Source organism: Callorhinchus milii, unplaced genomic scaffold (assembly GCF_018977255.1).
Source record: "Callorhinchus milii isolate IMCB2004 unplaced genomic scaffold, IMCB_Cmil_1.0 Scaffold3, whole genome shotgun sequence".
Classification (NCBI taxonomy): domain Eukaryota; kingdom Metazoa; phylum Chordata; class Chondrichthyes; order Chimaeriformes; family Callorhinchidae; genus Callorhinchus; species Callorhinchus milii.
Genome location: NW_024704744.1, coordinates 87,018,100 through 87,044,527, shown reverse-complemented (window position 1 = coordinate 87,044,527; position 26,428 = coordinate 87,018,100). Strand labels below are relative to the sequence as shown.

Sequence of the window (26,428 nt, the reverse complement as noted above, 5' to 3'; positions counted from 1 at the left end):
CGGGAGGACGTCCCAAAGCGCTTCACAGAACACACTGTAAAGTGAATTGACTGTATATTTGTGGGCGAACGCGGCAGCCAATTGCACACAGCAATGTCCCACAAACAGTTGTAGATTGAAAATGACCAATTTTATTATTGTTTTTGGTTTTGGGGGGATTATTATTAGGTGTGTGGAGTAAGGAAACTTGCCCAAGGTTTCGCCCTCTGCCTGGAATTGAACTCAGGTCTCTCGCTAGCGAGTGCTCTAACCACTGAGCTACAGGACTCAACAAACGTTGGGGAGTCTAAGCGCATTTCTTGTGACATAATAATCTTCCATATTGCAAGATACAGTATCCAAAAGTTTGCTGATGAAAGCCTGGTTGAAACCCAGCCCAATCCAAGCAGCCAAGTTCATAAGACTCTTAACATTTGGAAAACACATAATGGTCACCATAGCAACAATACTTCCCTCTGGATAACTAATGTAACCAGGTCAACATTTGATACTCTTTAAAATGACAGATTGAGTTACTGATTGAGACTCTTAAGAGTGAGTTCCGCGTTTATAAAAATGTTCAAACCACATTTTTTTCCTCTTTCTGCAACAGGAACACTTGGAATAATACCTCAAGAAAAGGACATAAACTGCTGTCTGTGTAGAAAACATCCTTTTATTCATTACAAACAGGATCTCACCACAATACGCATATAATAAATTCAATTGAATTTGAATTCTCCACCGCACAAAATTATCCGCTTTCCCGGTCAGAAGATTTTAATGCTCCACTATACTTCAGAATTAACTTTTAATCCAACACAATAGAACTGGATTATAATTTGTTGGAAACATTGTGCCATTGCCTGAGAAGATTAGGGGTTGCAATCCCAATACTCTTTCTGAATCCTGGGATTTGGGGATTTTTCCAAATTTCAAATTCTGAGATGCTAAATCTCCCCACATCCAGGATGTCTGCAGTCATTCTCCACACCAGCACCGTGGAATCAGTACGTCAGAGAGCGTCCCTCTGCAGAGTGGGTGCCCAGGAGGGTTAAAGGTACAGGATTCCCAGGATTGCAACTCCTATATAATAATAATCCTTGCATTTGATATAATCCTTTATGATGTCGTTGAGACATCTCAAAGCGCTTCACAGAATATATTAAAGTGGATCAAATGTATATTTTGTAGGAGAAACGCAGCAGCCAATTGTGCACAGCAGCGTCCCACAAACAGTCGTGGATTGAGTGACCACTTTTTTTTTAAGGGATTATTACCCCCAGGAAGCGATCTGCCAATCGACTAACAACCGGGTTCTTACTTAATCCTAAGTAAACAGAGGCATATGGAGTAAGTATACTTGGTTAAGGTTTCACCCTGCCCAGGAATCAAACCCAGATCCTCTCGCTTGCAAGGCAAGTGCTCTAACCAATACACTACCGGACTCCATAATTTCACTGAGCAGCTACCTTACCGGTTTAGACCAGTGTGGATGACATGCCTGTTGTCTGTATTTTGTGTATTGATGTCCAGAAACCACCCCCAATTTCTGTCAAACCAGTATCTGAATGTAATCAAACTTGTATATTAGCGTACCTTATACATCACCAACACGATGAATAGACTGTAAAACCAGACACATCTTATTTCAACTAAGCTGTGTGGGGGCAGCCCCAATGTTGTAGTGGATAGAACTGCAGTTTACATACCAGAAGCTTGCTGGTTCAAATCCTGGTCGGTGCTGAGTTTGCAGGTCTCAGCGAGGTGAGGTACAATTTGCCTTGGCCTTCCCAGGGACTGTAAAATCAGATAGGCTTCCTGCTCCTAGTACCTCTTCAGCACTCTCTACTGGCAGAATGGGTGTATGGCACCTGGTTGAAGAGGTCAGACTTGCTGTGGAGCCCATTACAGTTAAAAGGTTTTGCTGGCACTTATTTCATTGCCAAGGCTCACGCCTGAACAATGGCCAATTAGGCAGGATGTCGGGTGGCAGAGCCAAATAGTTGAAATTTAAAAAAAACTGAGAACACTCAATTTAGGGACAAATAAACTAACCTGTTTAACGAGCTGAATACCCAGCGTTCAGAAAATCACCACATCATGCAAGCAGGTAACTCAAATTTCCCAATTTTATTAATGAGTAAAATATCCTATCACATTGGAAACATTAATGAAGCTTTTCAAAACTGTCTGTGAGATCCCAGAGCTGCAATTATTCCATCCTCCGCTGCATTCAAGATCAAAGGCCTCTGACACCTACATCCACGTCCTGATGATGCAGTTAAGGGAAGGGGTGTTTGTTATATTTTCAGCTCAACTAACCTGGAGCCTGTCTATTTGTCCATCTGAAACTGTTGAGGACTTGTAGTGTACCACAGGTAATGGAAGTGAGGTGCTTGAGTTTTGATTGCTAATTTCTTCACTATTTGATGTTAATTTTACTGTTGAGGATCTAGAAAAAATTCCTGAACCAGATTCCAATCCAAAAGACATCCGTGAAATGCATGAGGGTCGTCTCTGGTACAAAGTGTGAGAAAATGAGAATGGGATGAATATTTATTATATGAGTATCACACAAAATGTCGTGGATCAACAATTCAGAGGTGGTAACAAAGGTAAATGAACAGAAGTAACTGAACAAAGCTACAGAAGAAAGGGAACTGCGCAAAGGTAACTGAGCAAGATAACTGAAAGAAGGGCCTGAACAAACACAGTGAACATAGGTTCTGAACAAAGGTATTGAACAAAGGTACTAAGCAAAAATAACTGAACAAAAGTAATTGAATAAAGATGCTGAACAAATATAATTAAGCACATTAAACATGAGGTTCATCCAGGTATTCTAACAATAGGCAGAGTTGTCAACATTAAGGACTATTAAAATAATATTAATAATCCTTGAATTTGATATAATGCCTATGTCAAAACATCTCATGGTTCTTCAAAAGGAAATGTTGTCAATTATAGTGAATATGTTTTTATAGGTTAATATAGCAGCCAATTTACCCAAAGTAAGGTCCCACAAACAACCATTAGGTGAAACATCAATTAATCTGGTGGATTGTTGGCCAGGACTATGGAAGAAAGCCCCTTTTCTTAACAGTGTAAACAGCAAACAAGACCTCGATTTAATGCCTCATCTGAAGGGTAGCACTGTAAACAATGCAAAGCTCCCCCAGGACTGCACTAAATATATAACTTAGACTGAGAGCTCAACATGCAGCTTGAACATGCAGATCGGGCAGAGGATATGAAGCAGACTGCTGTTAGATGTGTGGAGGGAGGTGATAGGGTTTCAGGATCTCACAGTATGGCAAGGCCATGGTGCAATTTGTATATGAGCATGATCCGATCTCATCCAATTTGCTGTAATTAGCCAATAAATGGCAATTATATCAATTTGGGGGGTGGGAGGGAATCTAAAGTTTAACCAGCAAGCAAAATGTACCAAGTTTGAAAACAACAAACTTTAACTATGACATTTGACACAATTCATAGAATCATAGAATTATACAGCACAGAACGACGCCATTCGGCCCATTTCGACCCAAATCAATCCCATTCCCCCGTTCTCTCCCCATAACCCTGCAAACTTGTCCTCCTAAAATTAAATAATAATAATATTCCTTGCATTTGATATAGCACTTTATCACGTTTTTTAGACGTCTCAAGGCGCTTCACAGAACATACTGTAAAGTGACATGAGTACCTTCATGCTTATCCTTCTCAAAGTGTTATAGGGGAAACCTGTTACAGTGGCCCTAGGTGTAGCACTGTCTCACTTATTGGGCTGCCATTCTGTGGCCCCACTTTAACTGGAAGTGTAGTACACCCGCCTTCTGACACTGACTTGCCTGATCCCCATCGTACAAAAAGGCTGACTACCAGGTCATCAGGTGACAGCTGACATCACAAATATACAGTAAATTCACCCACAAAATATAGTTTCGCCCATAAATATTCAGTCAATTCATTTTACAGTATATTCTGTGAAGTGCTTTGAGACGTCTCGAAGACATGAAAAGTGCTATATCAAATACAAGGATTATATTATTCTCACTTGTGGTATGTTATGTTTCATTTGTAACATGGCCTCTGAGCTATTGGACTCAGGAATAATATTACAATGAGATTCTCCTGGGATTAGAATGTTACTTGGCTTCATGGTTTGCTTCATTTAAAAATATTCAATAAGTAAAGGTTAGCTTCATCCCATTGTCATCTATAGGCAGATTAGCACCTAAATTGGGATTAAATTGGGACGTGTCAAGATTGCACATAAAGTGATTCTCAGTGACTAATTACTTCTACGGGCTCATTTCCGAACAGCCGTAACAAAGAAGCTAATCTTTAGCTATGATCATCTCATGGACATCAATATGGACCAATGTTATTGATCATTGCTTTCCTGTGGCAAAATGTTCTCCCTTAAGAAAGATGAAGTTCAACGAATGAACATTTGACCTTGGCACATTTTGCTTGCTTTAAAACACAATGTGTGTTGGCAAGTGGCATGCTGTGCAGACACAACAGTCTGTTTGTCTCTTCCTCCTTTACCAATAACCTTTGCTTCTGACATATGGTGAGATGGAAGTAGACAAACATGCTGCATATCAGCTTCCTCCACCCTGTTACCTGTCTTCATATTACACAAGATCCTGTCGGCTTAGTACTCACGTCTGGTCTCCAAACGTAGCCTACAGTTCTGCTGCAACACATCTTTTCTTCACATTCGTGTAAGATGCAGGGGTAGTTGCATTTCAAGGTTGTGCTAATCTTCTCCTCAATAAATTCTGTCTGAATGGTAACAGAGTGAACGTCTAAATTATGGAAAATCTTGCGTATCTCTAACTTTGTTGACTCACAAGTGGAAGAATTCACACATTTGATATGAATTGAAGCAATGTTCTTGCCGTCTGCTAATTCCCATACATGGAGCTCATGAAAACCTTTCAATCCTCGAACTTTACCCAGCTTTACATCTTAAAACACAAAAAATAGAAATACAGAATTTGTTTAAACTGAAAAATAGCTGATTCTTCAAGCCAAAACTTTTTTTCCCTTGCAAACTCTTTCTCCTGAACACTTTATTCCCTTTTCCTTCTGCTAAGGTGCTCCATAGGAGCCTTGCTCAAGTAACTATTTTCGATGTATGTATCTTGACAATGAGAGTAGGCCAAAATCTGGGAGTCTGAAATGCCCACACTCCACACTCTACTTTAAAGCTATAATGGTTCATATTGATAGTTCAAAGTAAAGTCACAAGATACTTAATTAAGTGTCTTGGCCAATAGTCCCCCAAATAAAATTGGTAATTTATTTACTTCTTAGTTGTTTATCGGATATAGTTTTGCTCAAACTGGCTGCAAATTACCAAATATGCAGTCACTACCTTTACAGTATATCCTCTGATGCTCCATCCAAACATCAAATAAATGCTGACATTCAAGGTGAATACCTGAATAATGATACAGTAAGGCAGTACTGGAGGAAACCTCTGCCTGTGGAACTACAACCCAGTTTGTGAGGAACAAAAAAGAACATCATGGTAGTTATTATAATAATGGGAGAGATGGTTATCTAACATTTGCTCATCACTTAAAAATAGTAAACTTTTTGCTAAGTCTGCAATGAGCATTCTCATAAAGACGTGACAAGATTTCCCATTATAAAGGCTCAGCAAAAATCCATGATTTTTTACAATCCACACAAAAAACTAACATGCAACTTGAACTCAGCAAACTTGTTAACTTACCCAAATCCTCCACATCAATGTTCTTGGGAACTGCCTGGAGTAGAATTATAGCTACTTCTTTTATCAGTACAATAGCAGAAGATACAACTATGATGACCATGAGGATTGTCAAGCTTGGATCAACATAACACTTCCAGTTACATTCTTCAGTGAAGTCAAGTGGAAACATGTAGAATATAATACCAGATATTAGCACCACGATCGAACCCAATGCATCTCCCGTTACATGTAGAAGAATACCTAAAAAATAAAATGTCATCATTGTTTGGTACAAAAACAATTTCAGCATACAATAATAAATGGTGTCTGCTCCTATAACCAGACTGCCCCCACCTGTAGAACCTTATCTGACTGTGGTCTTGAATGGATCAGCAGTTTAGGCTCTGATACACGTCAAATTCTTGACCAGCTCTGGAGACCCAGGAATTCGATGTGGGGAGTTGATATGATGACAAATATGTGTGCATAATAAATCCATAGCTCTGCAGTGCTGGGAGTTGTGCATTCCTGAGTTCATGCCTCCCTTTTCTGATCAGAGTAATAAATTAATAAATAATCCTTAAATTTGGTTACACCTGTAATTTTAAAACATCCTGAAACACTTTACAGTAATTAGTTTTAAGTGTAGTCACTGTTTATTTTGCAGGTGAACACACTAGTCAGTTTGCACCTAGCAATGAACCACAAACAGCCAGGAGGTGAATCACCATTTTATCTGAAAAAATGGTTAGCCAGGATAATAGGAGAAACTCCAGTCACTTTTCAAGTAGTGTCATGGCACCCACCTCAACAGACAGGCAGAACTTGGGTTTAACATCTCATCCTAAAGACAGCACTTCAAATACAGATCATGCAGAGGCTAAATGAGTATCAAATGGAAGTGCTTGGCACCAACTTATTGCTCATTTTTGAGTGATTGGCCTAAAAACTTTTTTTTAAATAATAATTTGGTCACTCAATTCACGACTGTTTGTGGGACACTGCACTTTAAGATGTCTCGAAGGCGTGATAAGGTAGTATATCAAATGCAATGATTATTATTATGCTTATTATGTTACTGTATGCAAATATTAACTGATTATGAAATAGATTGTATTCAGACCGTTATAACAGATTCACTCAGCATTAATGAAGAGGTGTCAGCCTGACTCAGTCTCGCCTCTAGGGTTTCAGACTCATGTTGTGGGTTCCAGCCTTATGTTGTGGGTCGTGATCCCTGACTGTTCAGGGCGGGTCATCCTCCCGACGTGAAAGACGCTTTACAATTGTAATTTTGTTGTTGTTTAAGCTCACAGTCTAGGCTGATACTGAAGTGCAGCATTAGGGGCAGTAACTGCATTGTTGAAAGTCTCTTCCTTCGGATGAGGCCCATTTGCCAGTTCAGAGACGTTAAAGGTCCCATGGCACAATTCGAAAAAAAGATACTTTCACCTGGTTGTCCTGGCCAACAATCCCCCAGATAATATTTGTCATTCCTGAATACCTGAGTAATAAAACAGTAGGCTGCTCGTGGGACAATGCTCTGCACAAATTAGGTGCTACATTTTCCGACAGATATAGTCAAATGGTGTGGAGTGTTTTGATACATCAACGTGATAAGTCACTATATCAAATGCAGGAATTAGTTTTATTAATCATCCTTTTGTAAAAAAAATTGGTTTTATCCTAAAATTCCCCCTTCATAGTTTCCAAACTGTGCCTGCTTGTCCTAATACCTTGTAAAAGTAGTATGGGATAATTGATAGGGATTATTGATAATTCCTTCCAAAAAGTAAAAATAAATAAATAATAATAATTTGGTCACTCAATCACGACTGTTTGTGGGACTGCTGTGCGCAATTGGCTGTCGTGTTTCCCCCACAAAATATACAGTCAATTCACTTTACAGTGTATTCTGTGAAGCACTTTAAGATGTCTCGAAGGCGTGATAAGGTGGTATATCAAATGCAAAGATTATTATTATTATAAAATCACGCCTTAATTTACTGCCCATGCTTGACTCATTAACAACTCCTCATCACTAACATGCCTTTTTCTCTTTACCACTGCCTTTTCTCTTTCCATTTCTTTATTACCTCGAATGTTTAATCTCCCTTCAGCTGGACGCTTTATGGAGGATACTACAAAGTCATCTCCCGCAACATCTAAAAAAACAGAAAATTGTGTGTTTTGTGAACGATCGACGATTAGACCTCTCAGGCGACTAAAAGAACAACCCGCCGTACCTCTCTCCTATTGCATTTAACACTAAGTCACATTTTGCGGGAGAGAAGTAAATCTCTCCTGGTATCCAGGCTAAACTTTCCCTCCCCATCCCCCTCCCACCCAAAGCTGTACGTGGGCCACTGCTGTGCGCAAATCGTCCACCGTCTCAAAGATATAATAAGGCGCTCTATCAACTGCAAGGATTATTATCATAACAATCTATCTGTGGGGTTTCCACGTGTAGGTAGAATTACATGGTAATGGGACTCCCTATGTGTCGGACACCAAGTGGACCCCCCACCCCCACCCCACCAAAAAAAAAAATTCTCTCACACACACATTCACACAGGGGGGGGACAGACAGACAGACAGACAGAATTAAAAGCCAGTCACCTGCTCTGATCTTATTGAGTGTTGTTTTGAACCAGAGACAGGAGCAGTCCAGCAACACCACCAAACCTATGACATTGACGGTCAGCCCCAACATTCCCATAATCAGGACGAGTTTGGGATGTTGCATCTTCAGCGGCCGGAACATCCTGGAGATCGCCTCCACCAGGATGGTGAAGTGCAAGGCTATGAGGAAGGCGGCGTTGCCGAGCGCCCCCACCACCTCAGCCCTGGCGAAGCCATACGTGGAGATGTTCCTCCTCTCCAGTTTGGACACGTTGGCTACTATCAGCCCGACCAACAGGGCCATGGAGTCGGAGAGCATCGTGAAGGCGTCGGAGAGGACTGTGAGGGACTGACCCACGTTCCCCGACACCAGCTCGGCCACGAAGCAGGAGGCGGTGAGGGTGAGGAGGCAGGACAGGCGGCAGGTGGTGTTCCTCATGGTTGGCCGCTGTCTGGATCATCGCTGCGCGCGCTCTGTCGCCCCGCCCGGTCCCGCTGCTCCGGCCTTCCTTCCTCACCGGCTTTTATTGTGTTGTTGTTGTTGTTGTTTGGGGGCGTCATTACACCTCCGCTCGGCCCCCCCTCCCCTCCCCCTCTCTCCCCCCTCCCCCCCCTCCCCCTGTGTGAGGGCGCGGGAGGATAGTAACACGTCATAGATGTAAAGATGTACCGAGGTTCACCTCATACAATGCTCTCTCTCCCACACCCCCCCCCTCCCCCTCCCTCCACACCCCGGTCACAATGCTCCCCTCCCCCTCCCCCTCCCTCTCCACACCCCCACACCTCCTCCACACCCCCCCCCCCCCCCCCCCCCCCCCCCCCCCCCCCCCGGTCACAATGCTCCCCTCCCCCTCCCCCCCCTCCCCCTCCCTCCACACCCCCGGTCACAATGCTCCCCCCCTCTCCTCCCCCCCTCCCTCCATGGGATAATGGTAATAATAATCCTTGCATTTGATATAGCGCCTTATCACATCTTCAAGACGTCTCAAAGGGATTTAAAGATAAGGGGGGGGGGGGGGGGCAAGGACATAGGTCTGAGGCAGGGAGTTCCAGTGGCTAAGCACGTAGTAGTTGAGCAGATGAGAGTTAGTGAAGAGCGTGGGTACCCACACCAAGTGCTAATGATAAGGACGCAGAGGTATATCATAGTGAGGTACAGATCCAGATTTACTACAGTGGGGAATCCTGTTAAGAAATACTGCAAATTAAACCCTATTTACCTTTTTTCCCTTCAGACTCGTATTTTCATCCAGCCTAAAGTGAGAGGAATTTCAAATTTAGGCGGCATAACCCTAGGAATTGACCTTGTTGGTTGCTGAAAACACAGAATGAGGTAACGGATTACCAATAATTTAATAGACAACCAACAACCCTGGTTTAGCATGTATCTCCATTGAAATTGAACAAGCTGATGTTGGTATCTGGTAGCTAGTACCAAATGGAGACAACAACAACTTGCATTTATATAGCACCCCTCACGCAGGGTAGCATCCCGAAGTGCTTGATATTAGCTAGCCCAACAGCCCAGTGCAGTAATGGAGGAATTGATGAGTTGTTGGAGGGGCATTTCAGATGAGATGTAACAAGTAGATGTAACATCAAGTAAACCAAGAAACTGATTAAGAGGAAGAAAATGGAATATGAGGTTAAACTAACTCAGAACATAAGAGTTTTTACAAATACATAAAGAGGGAGAGACTATCAAAAGTGAATGTGGGTCCATTGCAGGCAGAGACAGGAGAAATTATAATGGGGAATAAAGAAATGGCAGGGTCATTGAATAATATTTTGCTTCTGTCTTCACATTAGAGCAGACTGAAAACTTACCAAAATAGAAGGGAACTTGGAGGCTAATGTTAATGAGGAGCTTAAAGAAATGAACATCAGTAAAGCAATAGTACTAGAGAAAATGATAGGTTTAAAAATCGATAAATCCCCTGGACCTGAAGGCCTGCATCCTAGGGTTTTAAAAGAGGTGGCTGCAGAAATAGTGGATGCTTTGTTTTTGATCTTCCAAAATTCCCTGGATTCTGGAACGGTTCTCATTGATTGGAAGATCGCAAACATAACGCCGATATTTAAGAAGGGTGGAGACAAAAAATGGGGAACTATAGACCAGTTAGTCTGACATCAGTGGTAGGGAAAATTCTAGAGTCCTTAATTAGGTACATTGTCGTGGGGTACTTAGAAAATCATAATAACTAATAATTTGTGGGCGAAATGCGGCAGCCAATTGCGTACAGCAATATCCCACAAACAGTCATGGATTGAAATGGCCAATTTATTATTGATTTTTTGGACGGATTATTATCAGGCGTGTGGAGTAAGGAAACTTGCCCAGGGTTTCACCCTGCAGGGAATCGAATCCAGGTCTCTCACTTGCAAAGCGAGTGCTCTAACCACTGAGCTACAGGACTCCACTCTAATTAAAATAGCAGGGCTGTTAAAAACAAAATATATAAAGTTTTTGTTTAAACAAATACAAAACATTTTACCAATGGTAGTGAGATTTCATGGTTCTTTCACAGTTCAGTGAGATATGAGTTATAACAAATAACTGATGTGTGGAATGCACCTTGAAGATTTCAATTGACACATTTGAGAGGAAACTTGATGCATATATGAGGGAGAAGGGACCGGGGGTATAGGAGAGAGGATTAGGAGGGGTAGAGGCTCACGTGTAGTATAAACCCCCAGGCACGGATATATTGGTTCAAATGGTCAGTTTCCATGCTGTAACATTCACTTTCAGACCTCATCTGGAATATAGTGCTCAGTGTTGGACGCCACACTTTTAAGGATGTACTGACATTTGAGCAACCAAGATGATAATTAAGTGATATGATTTAAGTCTTTAAAATAATTAAGAGAATTTACAAGACAGATAAGGAACTAGCAGAAAATTCAGGGGACATAATTTTAAAATTAAGAGCTAAGTAGTTAAAATATATCCAGAATACATGTTGTCACACAAAGTGATGTGATAAGGCATACCAGATACAGACCATAGAAACAGAATCAATTAATGTATTTTGAGAGAGAAGGTATGAACTTGGGAAATAAAGACGTTGAGACATAGAGAAAAGGTGGAAAAATGCAATTCGGAAGAGCTGCCGTGAGTGTGGCAGAGAGTCAAATAGCCTACTCCTGTGCTCCTACATAATACCGAATGAGAGTAGTTCTTGTTGAAATGTTTGTCCAATTAGTCGTTATAATTAACTCTAGTTTAACAAAATTAAAATAATAACATGATTAAGTAGAGTCAACATGGCTTTACGAAAGGGAAATCATGTTTAACAAATCTTATGAAGTTTTTTGAGGATGTAACTAGCAGGTTAGATAGGTGGTACCAGTAGATGTGGTGTATTTGGATTTCCAGAAGCCATTCGACAAGGTGTCACATAAAAGGCTGTTGCATAAGATGAGAGCCCATGGAATTAAAGGTAATATATTAGCATGGGTTGGAGAGTGGAGAGTGGCTAACAGGAAGAAAACAGAGAGTAGGGTCCTTCTCAGATTGCCAGGATGTGACTAGTGGAGTGTCACAAGGATCAGTGCTTGGGCCTCAATTATTTACAGTATATATCAATGATTTAGATGAGGAAACAGAACTTAACATATCTGAATTCGCGGACGATACGAAGCTAGGTGGAAGAGTAAGCTGTGAGGTTGACACACAAAGAATGCAAAGGGAAATAGACAGACTAGGTGAGTGGGCAAGAAGGTGGCAGGTGGAGTATAATGTGGGGAAGTGTGAAGTTATTCACCTAAGTAGTAAAAATAGAAAAGTGGATTGTTTTCTAGCGGAGGAGAGACTTAGGTACTGTTAGTGTTCAGAGGGATTTGGGTGTCCTTGTACACCAGTCACAGAAAGTTAGTATGCAGGTACAGCAAGCAACTCGGAAAGCTAATGTCATGTTGGCGTTCGTTGCAAAAGAGTACAAGAGTACTGCAGTTGTACAAGGCCTTGGTGAGACTGCACCTAGAATATTGTGTGCAGTTTTGGTCTCCTTATTTAAGAAAGGATATACTCACCTTAGAGAGGGTGCAGCGTAGATTCACTAAGTTGGTTCCTGGGATGAGGGGGTTGACCTATGAGGATAGGTTGAGTAAACTAGGCCTATATTCTCTGGAATATAGAAGAATTAGAGGTGATCTTATAGAAACTTATAAGATTCTTAAAGGTCTTGACAGGGTAGAGGCCGTGAGACTTTTTTCCCCAGTTGGAGAATCTAAAACTAGGGGTCATAGACTCAAGATTAAGGGTCAGCCTTTTCGAACTGAGTTGAGGAAACATTTCTTCACTCACAGGGTAGTGAGATTGTGGAATTCTCTACCTCAGAAGGCTATGGATGCTCATTCCTTGAACATATTCAAGACTGAGGTTGATAGATTTCTAAATGATAGAAAGATTAAGGGATATGGGGATAGGGCAGGTAAATGGAATTAGGTTAGGAGATCAGCCATGATCTTATTAAATTGCGGGGCAGGCTCAAGGGGCCGAATGGTCTACTCCTGCTCCTACATTTTATGGTCTTAAGTTAAACAAAATCCATTTGCCTCTTCTTCAGATAAATGTTTAAAAACTTCAATGCACTATTTGAAAAGAGAAGGAAGTTTCTCCTGCTCTCTTTCCCATCAATCCTGCAGAATAATTAGCAATTCACTTCCAGGACTTCCAGATTATTTGATCATGATAGTGTGTGGGACCTTGCTAGCATAATTGGCTGCCACCTTTGTTAATAAACAAAAGTCACAGAAGTCATTTGTGGAGAAAAGTCTGTTTGACAGAAATTACTCGTGAAGTGCTTTGATGTGACAAGGTACTATAAGATCTTTTTTGGCAACTCTTACTATGCTGCTTCAATTAATCATGTTGAATTATGTGGACTGACATCCCAATAACATCTCTTCAGCACTGGAGAGAATGTATTGGAGTCAGGCATGGAGCAGGCCAGTTTAAGTGCTGAATCCAGAGCAAGATTTTTTTTTAACCCATCAAGTAAAGCGATGATGTTCCATCAAGGTGTACTTGCAGCTTTTGGAAGGCAACAGAACTGCCAATAGCGACAGGTAGAGATGAGGTTTCTTGAGGATGTGCACCCTATCTCAAGCTTTCCCATGGATCTTTCTCACTTGTTTATGCCAATAGGTTAAATGTCGGTACTTTGAGCTCAGTTTAGCTTGTCAGTCTACTGCAGTAGTGGAGGAGATATGCCTTATCGGCACTGCCGTCATATACGCGTCGGCCTCTTCAGATAAACTTTAAAGATCTCATAAAATTATTTGAAAATGATAATGTAGTTTTATTCTACTTCACTTACATCATGATTGTTTGGGGAACCTTGCTGTACCAAATTGGCTTCCATGTTTGCCTACAACTGCAGCCACTTCAACTTGACAGGAGTTACCTGCAAAATGCTTCAATATGTTTGCTCCAATCAGTGCGAGGATTCTTATTAAATTTGATCTCAATGTTCTTAGCCGTAGAGCTCGCAACCTTCAGAGTAAAGGTAGGTATACTGAAGATGTGTTCAAACAGTATTGAGATTGTCTTAAGTTGCCCTAAGTTTTGGTTCACTTTCAATCTTTGATTCTTGTTCTGGCAGCTTGAAGAGAGTTTGAACTCAAGATGTTTTTAGTGGATCTTTAATAGCTTTGTTATTTTGAAGGCTATTTTTAAATATTTTCTGAAAACACTTCTGCTCTGTTTTCTTTCTCAAAAGCAGGGCTATCGAGTTTCTGGAGTGGCTTAGTAAGATGGAGTGTGCAACCATGGACGGTGATGTTGTCAGTGTCTGAGGTGAGGAGACGCTGACGGGAGCCATTCAGGAGAGTATCAGTCTTGTTGACGTTCAACTGAAGAAAGTTAGCTCTCATCCAGGACTTGATGTCCGACAGACATTCTGTCAGGACAGCAGTGGTCTTGGATTCAAGGGTGGAGGCAGAGAGGTAGAGTTGGGTGTCATCCGCATACTTGTGGAAGTTGACCCCGTGTCTGCGGATGATGTCACAAGAGAGAGTGTATAGATATTGAAGAGGAGGCGACCAAGGACAGAGCCCTGAGGAACACCCACGAGATGGTGCGGGGGCTAGAGGAAAAAAACATTTGTGGAGATAAAGTGCAGGCGGTGCGAGAGGTACGATCTGAACCATTAAAGGACAGAACCGTGAAGGTTGAGGTGAGAGGTGAAGCGGTGGATGAGGATAGCGTGGTCAACTGTGTCGTAAGCAGCAGAAGTCAAGGAGGACGAGGAGGCAGAGAAAACCCTAGTCGCAGATGGACAGAATGTCATTTGTCACTTTGACCAGGGCTGTTTCTGTGCTGTGGGCGCCAAGGAACCATGATTGGAGGGGTTCGTGAAGGGAGTGGCGGGAGAGGAACGAGCGAAGTTGGGAAACAACAACTCGTTCCAGGACCTTGGAGAGGAAAGGGAGATTGGGGATGGGGCAGTAGCTTGAGATCAGGATTGGGTCCTGTGGACCAGTGGACAGGGAGAGGTTTATGATATATGCGAGTAGTGGGGCAAGGAGGTGGTGCTGGGAGGTAAGGAGAGGGGTAGGGATGGGGTCGAGGGAGCGGTTTCATGTGGGATATGGTGGTGAGAGAGGAGTGGGAATCAGATTCAAAGGTGTTGAGAGGGACAGGTAGGGGCCAGGATGAGAGGGGGAGATAGAGAGGGGGTAGTAGACAGAAGGGCAGAGGCAGCTGAGCAGATCCCCTCAACTTTGGATTTGAGGAAGTCCAGCATCGCCTCACAGTTGGCATTGGAGGTGAGGATGGGCAAGGCGTGAGAGGGTGGGCGGAGTAGCCAGTTGGTGATAATAATAATATAATAATAATAATCCTTGCAATTGATATAGCGCTTTTCATGTCGGGAGGACGTCCCAAAGTGCTTCACAGAACACTGTAAAGTGAATTGACTGTATATTTGTGGGCGAATGCGGCAGCCAATTGCGCACAGCACAAACAGTCGTAGATTGAAAAATGACCAATTTATTATTGTTTTTGTTTTGGAGGGATTATTATTAGGCGTGTGGAGTAAGGAAACTTGCCCAAGGTTTCGCCCTGCCTGGAATTGAACTCAGGTCTCTCACTTGCAAAGCGAGTGCTCTAACCACTGAGCTACTCCACAAATGGTGATGGACAAGAGGAGCCTGGGGTTGGGCTAAGCTTCCTAAACTTTTACTGGCCGATTCTTCCTTCCCATTTCCCTTGTTTTTTTGTTGATAAACGTTCGCCCACAAATATACAGTCAATTCACTTTACAGTATGTTCTGTGAAGCACTTTGGGACGTCCTCCCGACGTGAAAAGCGCTATATCAAATGCAAGGATTATTATTATTAGCTATTGAGGTAAAATGCAGATGCTTTTATAACCAGGAATAACAGGAAGCTAGAACCGAATAGTTGTTATACCTGTGATTTCAGATATAATACTCCTCTGTTCTATTATTTTTTCTCACTGCTGAGGGGTACATCAAAATCCTCTACTGTTAAATTCACTAAAACCAGTTGTGATCTGGAGTTGAAGGCGTATGTAGGGATGCCTGGCCCGCTGTGATGTCAGAATGGCTGTATTTTTCACGAAGCAGATTATTTATGCTGGAATGACATTAATCTCCTCCCGTCAACCTTCCCATTCCTTCAACTTTTATTTATGTAGTTATAACGTCTCCGGGTGCTATACAGTGAGTTGGATGTGAAGCAAGAGAGAAGGGGTGACCACGAGCATGGTCGAAGAGGTACAACAACAACTTGCATTTATATAGAACCCTTCACAGGGGGATGTATCTGAATGCTTTAGGTTTTCCTCTCTTTTGTTCCACCTCCCCAGCCTCTCTTCCCTCTACACCCTAAGCACAAAAATCCTTCTTAGATTTTAGTTTATTTAGGAAATGTCTCTGGGGGGTTGGAACTGCCAGGATTTTTGTTCAGTGGTGGGTAAATATTCCTGACCAAATACCACTTCTTATTAGGCTTAGCATTCCCAAAGTCCATTTCTCTCTTTTCTCCCTTTATCACATGTCCAATTGAGTATCCAGTGTCACTTTTTAAAACAGATCCTTCACATCCCAGACACAAAGGCAGGATTTTATTCATAATTACAGATTTATTTCTATTCAGTTGTGTACATAGAACAGATCTTCACAGATGTATTTCTGACCCAGGGTTTTGTCCTTAGATATTTCTATGGTTTATTTCTCATTATCTGTTAAAAATACTCAAAAAGGGTGAAAGTAACAGTGATTGATTAGTCCTATAAAAACACTTATAGTTAAAGACAATTTTGTAATTTCACTAGTAACTGCGGCCAAAGAGTGTGTAGTATTTGGCAGGCTCCTTGCCACTGATGCAAGTTGCTCCAGGCTTTAAGTCACAAAGTGGGTTGAAGGGGATGCAGAGACTTTTGGCTCCCATGGACGGTGCACCAGGCTCCACATCCTGATCCCTGCAGAAGAAACAAGTCTATAAAATACATCTAGACACCTAGGAAAATATACCCATTTTGTCTTATTTCACAAGAAACGCCAATAAAGACAGAATTTTGGGGATAAGTAATCACATTCCATATCTTAATACAAGGAGGCATTATAAAAAAATTGCAAAGCCACACCGGCATTGAACAGTCTTGATGCCCAAAGCATAATAATAATACATAATTGGATTTGATAGTGCTTTTTACATCTTCTAGACATGAAGAAATAATAAAGCGCTTCACCGAATATACTGTAAAGTGAATTGACTGTATATTTGTGGGCGAAACACGGCAGCCAATGCGCACAGCAGTGTCCCACACACATTCGTGGATTGAGTGACCAATTATTGTTTTTTTTTCTTGAGGGATTATTACCCCGGAAAAGTGATGTGCCAATCGACTAACAACCGGGTTCCTACTTACCTGCTAGGTAAACAGGTGTGTGGAGTAAGGAAACTTGCCCAACATTTCACCCTGCTGGGAATCGAACCCAGGTCTCTCGCTTGCGAGGTATGTGCTCTAACCACTGAGCTGAATGACTCCACTAATAATCTGTGAGAGCAGTTACTTAACAATCAGACTCAAAAACAAAACACTAGATGTGCGGGACATGAATTCAACAATCTGGCTATTTGATCAGTTCTGTTATTCATGACAAAACAAGTGAGACAAAATATAAAACCCCATAGATACGAGTTTAAAAGTTAAAATGTGCCTGCTCACAACAATAAGAATTAACCAAATTAGAACTGACCAAAAGAAATGACAAGCACAAGTTTAGATGTTCACCCTTACCTTGCTGTTGTTTTCTTGATCCAATCTTCACAGTCAATGTCACCACAAAAAGGAATCTGCACAATCTGAAATGGGCAAAAAGTATAACAACTCAATTTTTTACAAACCACAGCAATCACCATGATGAGAGCTTTCAGTGCTATGAGAGGAACACAGCTATTTTGGTAACCAGTGTTAAATAAACAGCATCCTCATACCTCCCTTATATTGTTCCACAAGTAAAACTTAGAATAATAATAATAATTGCATTTGATATAGCGCCTTATCATGTCTTCGAGACATCTTAAAGCCCTTCACAGAATATACTGTAAAATGAATTGACTGTATTTTATGGGCAAAATAGTAGCAAATTAGACAAACCACCCCACTCCAATCACTCTTTACTGGACTAGTATAATTTCCATTACTCCGCCCAAATTCTAATGCATTTTGGCACATCTGAGAGACTGCTAATTTGGAGTCGACATGCAGTTTTGTATTGTAAGTACCCCAACCACTGAATTAGATTGAAGCTGCTCAAACGCATTACACGTAACCTTTGATCCCATTAGTCTCAGTTGATTTTAATCCAAATACTACAGATGAAAGCACAGAGCTTCCCCCACTGCGCTCTCCAGCTTCCCACATGAATATGAATAAATTCTGCAGCAGACAGAATTAATCAAGGTCATACCTTTCCTGAATCCAGTTCTTCCTGAAAGTGTTCCATTGTGTCAGCCACAACCATGTGTTCCTTCAGATCCTGAGCAGCTCTAATTATAAAAGTGAAAGAAAAATATATGAACAGTTGGCAAATGTGATAACTTCATAAGAACAGGGAAAGCCTCCCTCCCTCGCCCCTTAGCATTTAGCTCAAAAATACATGCGCTCACACAAGAATGCACACACACAACCAACCCAACAAATGACATCTTGGAATTGGACTTTTCAGACATATTCTACCTGTTATAAAGATTGTCATAGATTTCCTCTAATAATTCCTTTAGTTTTGTCTCCGCTTCACCCTCTGGGATTGACAGTTTAGCTCCAGTATCTCTCCTGACAGCCACAAACTGATGATTCTTCATATCCCGTGGTCCAATTTCTACCCTGATAGGTACACCCTGAAAAAGTTTTAAAATATCAAAACCTTGAAATTGCATCTGCCATTCCTTGAGGAACATTTTAAATAAACAGGTCNAAAAAACTAGGTGATTAACATTAAAACACTAAAGAATACATCAACCAATCCGTGTAGATTAATTTCTTCCAATTGCCAGTAGCACTCTGTAAAGCCACCTTTGACCCTCTTAAAATCACAGACTTTGGGGATCCTAGATAATATCTGTGACGCAATAATGAAGGACAAGATTTACAAGTTTAGGAGTAAAAATTCCCTTTGTCAGCAGATGCAACTACTTTGATGACTTTGGGAAAATCCCAATACAAGTATTCATTGTCGGAGTCAATATATCTGGGAAGAATATCTCATCAGGAGCCCTGTATTACAATGGTCACCTCTGCACAGTGCTCAGAAAAATGTCAGTATGGTATTTACATGGTATTTAGATTAGATTATCCCTATGCATTATAGAATCATTTGCTTCATGTTAAAAGCTCCATGGCACCTTGCAAATTCATGGGTAGCACTAATCGAGAGGATAATCTCATTTTAACATTCATTCACTCACTTTCAACTCCCAGTGGTTGAACTTCCAGCCAGGAGAATAGTTGTCTCTCACATCAGTCCGAGCACGGATTCCAACATTAGTCAGACGATCGAGATATTCACCACACTTTTTCATCAGGGAATCTTTGTCCATTTCAGAGAGACTGTTTGTAATTCCACAAGGTATCACAATAACCTGTAGAACAAGCAGTTAAACACTAAACTGCTTGGAATCTAGTTTATGAAAGATCAAAGATTTAACACTGCATTGTTAATCCCAGGTTCCCATTCCTATATACCTGCACGCAAGCCACTCGGGGGGGCAACACCAATCCCTGGTCATCACCATGGATCATGGTCATAACCCCAATAGTTCGGGTTGTAATTCCCCATGAATTCTGGTATGCAAATTGTTTCTCCCCGGGTTTCTTTGGATCTTCGAAGACAATCTCAAACATCTTAGAAAAGTTCTGTCCCAAATGGTGTGAAGTGGCTCCCTGAAATGCAAATATATCACGTCAACCTATGTATAAATAAGGCAGGAAAATATTGTACTTGCTATCGCACACAGTTAGTTAAAGTAACAATATATATTCGGTTTTGTTACAGAACAAATTAAAGTAAGTAGAATGATTAGATCCATTACATTCACATTATGTAAGTACAAAATATTTTTTATATCAGGATAAGGAGTTATTTATCCCTTTCCTGTCTGATTAGTATTTACCTGGATGGCTCTTCCACTGGCTGATACGAATGCCTCCACTGTAGTTGTGTAATCACCGCCTGCAAATTTCTCTTTCTCGGTCTTTCTTCCTTTTACTACTGGGATTGCAAGCAGTTCCTCATATACTCGTGCATAGAGGTCCAGAATCTGCAAGACCTGAGTGCACAATTAAATAGTCATTCACCTTGAAGAAACCAGAGGGCATACAGAATCCCAACATGGGAATCCAGTAGTTAGGTTTTCTAAAGATTCAAGGAAGATCCGCAATTCAACTCCAGAAGAATTCAGTTTACCTCTTTTTATGGGTTAGTAATTAAAGCATTGTACTTGTTTGATCAATCACAGTAATATTTAATGAAACAAAGGCTTAACTTTCCATGGTGCACCCAATCAATTTATAGTGAATTGATCTGCAGTTGCTATTTTGATCTAGTTTGATTATTGATAGTTTGGTACAATCTTGGTTTTAATAACACAAAAGGACAGAATCTTTTTTAATTTCTTCTGTCAGTTTATGAAGTGTACATGCACATGGCTGAATATGAATTCCATCATAAACTTGCTTAAACAATGAGGAAGGATTAAATAGGATTCATTATTGAAATTCATGACTGACAGGATCTCTAACCCCTAAAAGAATGTATCCATATCCTGTAAGATCTTGTATTAGTTATAATGTGCCAAACCGTCACATTCTAATGCCCTGTAATGTTAAGTACATCCAATGTCATTTTTTAAATTAGTTTAGTCAACAGTTTTGAGATGCATCATAGATGAGACAAACACAAGAAGTGAGAAACATTGACTAATTTTCCTAATCAGAAAAATAGCCCAGACAGATGCAACCTTTACCTCCTCTGCAGCCTCCTCACGGGTAGCAAATGCTGTATGCCCTTCCTGCCATAGGAATTCACGTGTGCGTAGAAATGGTTGCGGGTGCTTGAATTCCCAGCGCTGCAAAGTAAACAGCCAATTGGTCACTGCATTAAACTACTCTCATATTATACATTCACTGTATATTTCTTTTTTCCCCCCATATTTCTTTGAGAACAAGTATTTCTTCTGTTCCATTCATATTTCTTGCACCACCCTTCTCAACTAACCAAATGGAATAACAGCTTCTCGCTGAGCTTTCCACCAATGCTATTCTAAAACCAGCCAGTAGATGCAGAAAAGCAGCCCATGGTGACACTCCCACATATCTTCTCTCCCTGTGGCAAAGTATCTACTCGGGACAGACATTAACAACCTATGTGGGCAGTTGCAGGTGAGAATTTACAACCCACTCTTTCCCCAAACACCTGCCATTCCATGACACAGCACACAGGGCCTCCTTTGTACCACAGTCCTCTGCTTTCCCACATCAAAACTAATGAAAAGTTATGATGATAAGGCACAAAATTAAGGAAACCACAAAACTAAATAAGAGACGTTGGAAAACAAAATCTTTGCACACATGATGGTTGGAAATTTTTCATAATCAGTCACTATAATTTCCTTCAAAGGGGAATTCATAGAATCATACAGCACAAAAAGAGGCCATTCGGCCCATCGAGTTTGTGCCGGCTCTTTGAATAGAGCAATTAATGTCAGTCCCATTCCCCAGCCCTTTTCCCATAACCCTGCAAACCCGTCCTCCTCAAATACCCGTCCACCGCGTTTTTAAAAGTAGTTATCAAATCGGCCTTGACCACCCTTTCAAGGATTTGTATAGATATTTAAAGCAAAGAAGAATATTAAAAAGCATGGGGAATGAGTAAGAGAGTGGGAATAGATAAGATTACTCATGTGGATAAAACATCAGGCAACACTTGATGGCCTATTTCTCTGCTGGAATATTCTACAATTCCATGAATTATTTAGCTCCACTGATCCTTTTGAGTGTGATTCACACTCTCACAAATGTGGTTTGGATCAAAGTACCAAGCATCAGCCATTTAGCATCATTAAATGTTTCACCCACAAAATATACAGTCAATTCACTTTACAGTATATTCTGCGAAGCGCTTTGAGACGTCTCGAAGATGTGATTAGGCGCGATATCGAATGCAAGGATTATTATTAATTCCGCACAAGCATCGACCGGGGAACTTACCACAACGTTGCACCATTGATTGAGTTTAATTGGTAAATCACGATGGGACTGCACCCATTTAGCATAGGCTGGATACATGACTACAAAAATGAATACAAACAGTACAGAGTTAGCCTTGTGCAGTTTTACTCCAAGAGCAAAGATGGAATCCCGAGTGTGAGGCAAATGCTGCTCAAGTTTGAAAACGATTTGTGTTTGGAACGTCCTCCCGACGTGAAAGGCGCTACACAAATGTAATTTTGTTGTTGTTGTGTTTGAGTTCATGTAACATTGTTAAGATTCCCTGGCAATGCTTCACATTGGCTCCTTTGTGTACTTGTTAAATTAAAAACAATTCTGCCCAAACTAAAAATGAACTTGCATCTCCTTGCGTAAAGTTTGGAAAAAATACAGTGAAGATTTGCCTCTTCTCCCCTTTTATCAGTGATGGTGTAATTGGTTAGCAGCTCCTCGTCTTCAGGGATATTTCAGTTTCTCTTCTGATCTATAATTGCGATAGCAAATTAATAACAATTTAACCATTAAATATTGACAATCAAAAAAACTTCCCTACCTGTTTCACTTGTTGGTCGAACAGCAATCGGTTCTGCTAACTCAGTTTTTCCTGATCTGGTCACCCAGGCAACCTTAAATTGAAAATTTTGAACATGTGATTTTTTTCCCATGGAACTGCAGAGTCTAAGTGAAGAGTCTGTATATCAACTCTACCGTATCTCCCTCAGATCCATACATCTATGACTGGACTCTGATACAAGTCCATTTAAACTACTTTTTTTATTTTCAAACATTGTGAAAATAATGAAACACGTTAAGAGTCTATGGTGTCTATAGTCTCTATAAATATGTCTATAATAATCTATCTTGATGGACTTGGTTAAATGTAAGAAAGCAAGGTCAACATTATATACATTTTTACAATGAGCTACTGTAAGCAAATGCAGCAGAGATGATAGAGGCATGCATGATAGGGGCAGATCGATTGATGATCCTTGAGCATAAACAACAACAACATTTCTATAAGCGCCTTTCACGTGAGAAGGATGTCCCAAAACAGCCTCACCCCCTCAAAAAGACCCTCACCTGGAAACCCAGCTGGATTGCAATTTTGCATTAAAAAAACACAATTAAAGAGCATCAAAACTATATCTTGTTTAGCAATACATTGTTAAATTTATTTTAAGCCTTCCAGAAAATACATCTTGTGCAGGCATGCACATTTAAAATGGACCATTGTAAGCAAGTAGAGCTTTTGTTACCATTTGAAGGTAAAATATTTTGGTGCTTACCTCCGGTGCAAAGTCTGCAACATGGGACTTCTCCTTCTCAAGTGCAGCCTGAGACACGAACATGGGGAAATAGCAGTTCTCCACACCAAGTTTCTTGATCTCCCGGTCAAAGAAGTCTTTGATGGATTCCCAGATGGCGTATGACCATGGTCGGAGAACATAGCAACCGCTAACATCGTAATACTCGATCATTTCTGCTTTTGTAATGACCTAGATTCAGTACAAAATTATAACCAAATATAATGTCAATTCAACTGCTTTGACACACTGCCTGAAACAGACAATCCAGTTCAAAACAAAAGTCACTTTGACATATTGGGCTTAAAAAGACTGGTTTGAAATGGATTTCACTAATAGCAACTCCCTCAGAGAATTCTGACAGTAATCAAAAATACTACATGGCTGACTTATGGTAACCACTCTGCCTACTTCTGCTGTTTCAGAACAGGGATATGGGACTTTAGAACACGATTCCAACAAACAACCAGTCAGGTTTCCTGCTCCTGATCACTATTCAAAATCACTATTCTTCTCAAAAGTATACATTCAGATTTCAGATGAGAATAGGTACACACAGGCTCTGCTGCAAAACCACCACTTCACTGGTTCACTGCAGATATGTGCAGTCTGGCTGACAAATAATAGATGACCATTTGAGGGAGGTACAGGAGGGCCGCCAACATCACTGGAACCATACTTCAGTATTAATCATTGCCTTCAAGGAAGAACAAAGGAAACTTGCCAATGGGGTTTGCACGTTTTCTATTATACCCATTATAATATTGTGGAAATCCAGGTGTGGATTAAAATTCTGTTGTGCACTCTTTCGCCTGTGGAAAATGGAACTGCATGTGCAATAGAAAATGGTCTTTTATATCTGTGGATACTAGGTCAAAATCCAGGCGGACTGCTGGGTCTTTTCTAGTTCTGCACATTCCTATATGTGATAGAACGAATTAGCATTTGTGATTATGGAATGTCTTCCTTAAAAGGTTAATAGTTGTTTCTCTGGGCCAATTGCTTATTGTGTAGTTTAAACCAAGTACGTCTAACTCAGTGCTTTCAAACTTTCTTTCCTATGTTTGCAAAAGACTAACATGTAACTGGAATGAGGGAACACTGCTTACACAATATTACCATGACAACAATGATGCAAATTTGTTCCAGATGTTCTCTCTCTGATGACAAGGCAGTGCCTCACGAGATCAATAATTTCCTTTAGTTTTACACTTTCAGCTTGATACCATAGCATTTGCAATAAATCCATCCCACCCCAACCCAAACCTTAATGTGGGCTGAATATTCTTAATCCTTTGTTGCCATTTAAATAACGGATGTGTGGGGAATTTGACACACAAAACTTAAAATGCTAAACTCTGGCAGAAAGGCTCTACATTCTGCTTTCCCCAAATGACTCCATTATGGCAGAGTCTGACTAAATTTATCATTTATTTTTGTTTGATATAAAATGTCCAATATCTTTTGCACTGAATATATTGTTCTGAGTATTTAACTAAATACAATTCAATAATACGGTGGTTCATTAGCAGGTATTCAGTTAAGAGCTACATCATTATTTCCTGAAACAAACCTTTCATTGCTCTTTTTGTAATAACATATCAACAATTCAATTTCAACGTTGTTATAAAAACCTACCTGTGAATACCAGTCTGCTAGATTGACAATCTTTTTAGCTTCCAGGCCCAAACTGTGAATAAAATTATACAATTTATAAACTTGTTTTCTTATAGCAATAATCCCTATGCACAACAATGAACCCAGAATCAGGATGAGGTTTTAATATATATAAAAAAATCTTCAAAAAAATTATATTATAAATCTTTCCTCACCGGGTTTGTTTCTTGGGTCCCTGCCCCTCTCCTGCCCCCCCGTTACCCGATCCCTTGTCCAACTCTTTTGTGGCATCTTTTTTTTGTCCCTCTTCAGTCTTTTCAGACTTATTCTGCTTCTCTGATTTGTTCTGTTTTTCTTTCTTGTTTTTGTTCTTGTCGTCAGCAGATGCTGTTGGTTTGTAATCTGTTCCCATCAGAGTCTTAAACTGCGACTTGAGATCTAGGAGTATTTTGACAGCTGTGTCAATCGTTTCCTAGACAATAGAAAGTTGTAAAGGAAAATTAGAATGCATAATTGACAAGACTTCCTGCAGCATGAAAATAATGTGTAGTGTAGACGTGGGAATGGAATATTCTAGTTTTATAATAAATCCGTGAATTTTGTTATCATGGTGGGGAACTGTCAGTTCAAAGAATTAAGCCATAATTATATTCAGGGTTAACATAATTAGATATATAGATATGAGATACAGACATTCAATATAATCTCATAACTACCTTGGAAGCTTTTTCTGCCTTAAGTTTTCGGACAATCTCTCCTTGTTCGGCAACATTGTCATGTAAAGCTTTGCTGTCCAATGCATTTGAAGATACTGGAGTAGAAATGGCACTTGAAGCTGATGATGGGACATTACCAGGTTTATATTCCTGTCCAGTCTTTTGCTTGTACTCGGCTTTCAAAGCTAGAAGAGATTTTAAAGCTTTGTCTATTTTATCCTGTGTAGGAACACATTGAAACAATTATATGCAAGCACAAGTTAAAGTGGACTCAAGCAAACATTACATGTTTAGTATAATCAACATAAATTCTGAGAATAACTGAATACTGAGAATTGCAGGCACTACACTCAGTTCCCATTTTTCCATGTTCTTTTATTTCCTGACTGATCTACTGCCCGTTCCTTACAAGTTGAAAAAGTAGTCACATTCTGATAAAGCTTGCATCAGCTCTGACTCACAGAAAACAATGACACATTCCCCTTGCCTGGTTTTGTTTCCAGAATGAATACTTCTGGTTGCTTAAGCTTATTGTTCATTTATCTTAGAACTGAATTGTCCCAAGTTCCACTCTAAATACAGTGCTACAGTGAGTTTCACCAATGAGACATTTTGAAGCGTTATGAGGAATTCATGACTTATGTTGCAAATTAAGTCAAATTGTGGTTAGTCAATGAAGATTTTGTACTAACAACCCCTCCTCTCAAC

At 40.5% G+C, this 26,428-nt stretch overlaps 2 protein-coding genes across 3 annotated transcripts in view; both read right to left on the bottom strand.

Moving 5' to 3' along the window:
* Positions 1-2,243: 2,243 nt before the first annotated feature.
* On the bottom strand, positions 2,244-8,929 carry LOC103185819 (zinc transporter 10). 2 transcript variants are annotated; one of them, XM_007904523.2, is made up of 5 exons: positions 8,336-8,929; positions 7,813-7,881; positions 5,738-5,977; positions 4,660-4,964; positions 2,244-2,499 (listed from the first exon to the last, which is right to left on the bottom strand). In XM_007904523.2, the coding sequence occupies exons 1-5, from the start codon at positions 8,775-8,777 to the stop codon at positions 2,296-2,298; spliced, it is 1,260 nt and encodes a 419-aa protein (XP_007902714.1). In that variant the 5' UTR covers positions 8,778-8,929; the 3' UTR covers positions 2,244-2,295. The 2 variants fall into 2 exon arrangements, with proteins under 2 accessions (XP_007902714.1, XP_042189682.1); XM_042333748.1 differs by lacking the exon at positions 7,813-7,881.
* Positions 8,930-16,432: 7,503 nt separating this feature from the next.
* eprs1 (glutamyl-prolyl-tRNA synthetase 1) overlaps positions 16,433-26,428 on the bottom strand; it is a 36,586-nt gene continuing 26,590 nt past the window's right edge. The window contains exons 19-32 of the mRNA XM_007904524.2: positions 25,721-25,939; positions 25,220-25,476; positions 25,026-25,077; positions 23,370-23,579; positions 22,637-22,709; positions 22,084-22,163; positions 20,841-20,942; positions 19,989-20,144; positions 19,561-19,758; positions 19,284-19,457; positions 18,556-18,716; positions 18,287-18,365; positions 17,614-17,678; positions 16,433-16,791 (exon numbers count right to left, since the gene is read on the bottom strand). Coding sequence (XP_007902715.2) covers positions 16,641-16,791; positions 17,614-17,678; positions 18,287-18,365; positions 18,556-18,716; positions 19,284-19,457; positions 19,561-19,758; positions 19,989-20,144; positions 20,841-20,942; positions 22,084-22,163; positions 22,637-22,709; positions 23,370-23,579; positions 25,026-25,077; positions 25,220-25,476; positions 25,721-25,939 — 1,977 coding nt within the window. The 3' untranslated portion in view covers positions 16,433-16,640. The remainder of the gene's footprint in view (positions 16,792-17,613; positions 17,679-18,286; positions 18,366-18,555; positions 18,717-19,283; positions 19,458-19,560; positions 19,759-19,988; positions 20,145-20,840; positions 20,943-22,083; positions 22,164-22,636; positions 22,710-23,369; positions 23,580-25,025; positions 25,078-25,219; positions 25,477-25,720; positions 25,940-26,428) is intronic.

What these genes read in the sequence shown, in the direction of transcription:
- LOC103185819 (XM_007904523.2), bottom strand. Translation starts at nt 8,777, where the DNA reads ATGAGGAACACCACCTGCCGCCTGTCCTGCCTCCTCACCCTCACCGCC. An exon ending in ACTCAATAAGATCAGAGCAG is followed by an intron (nt 7,882 to 8,335) that starts GTGACTGGCTTT and finishes CTGTTTTTTTAG; the next exon opens with ATGTTGCGGGAGATGACTTT. An exon ending in AGGGAGATTAAACATTCGAG is followed by an intron (nt 5,978 to 7,812) that starts GTAATAAAGAAA and finishes TTTATTTTTTAG; the next exon opens with GTATTCTTCTACATGTAACG.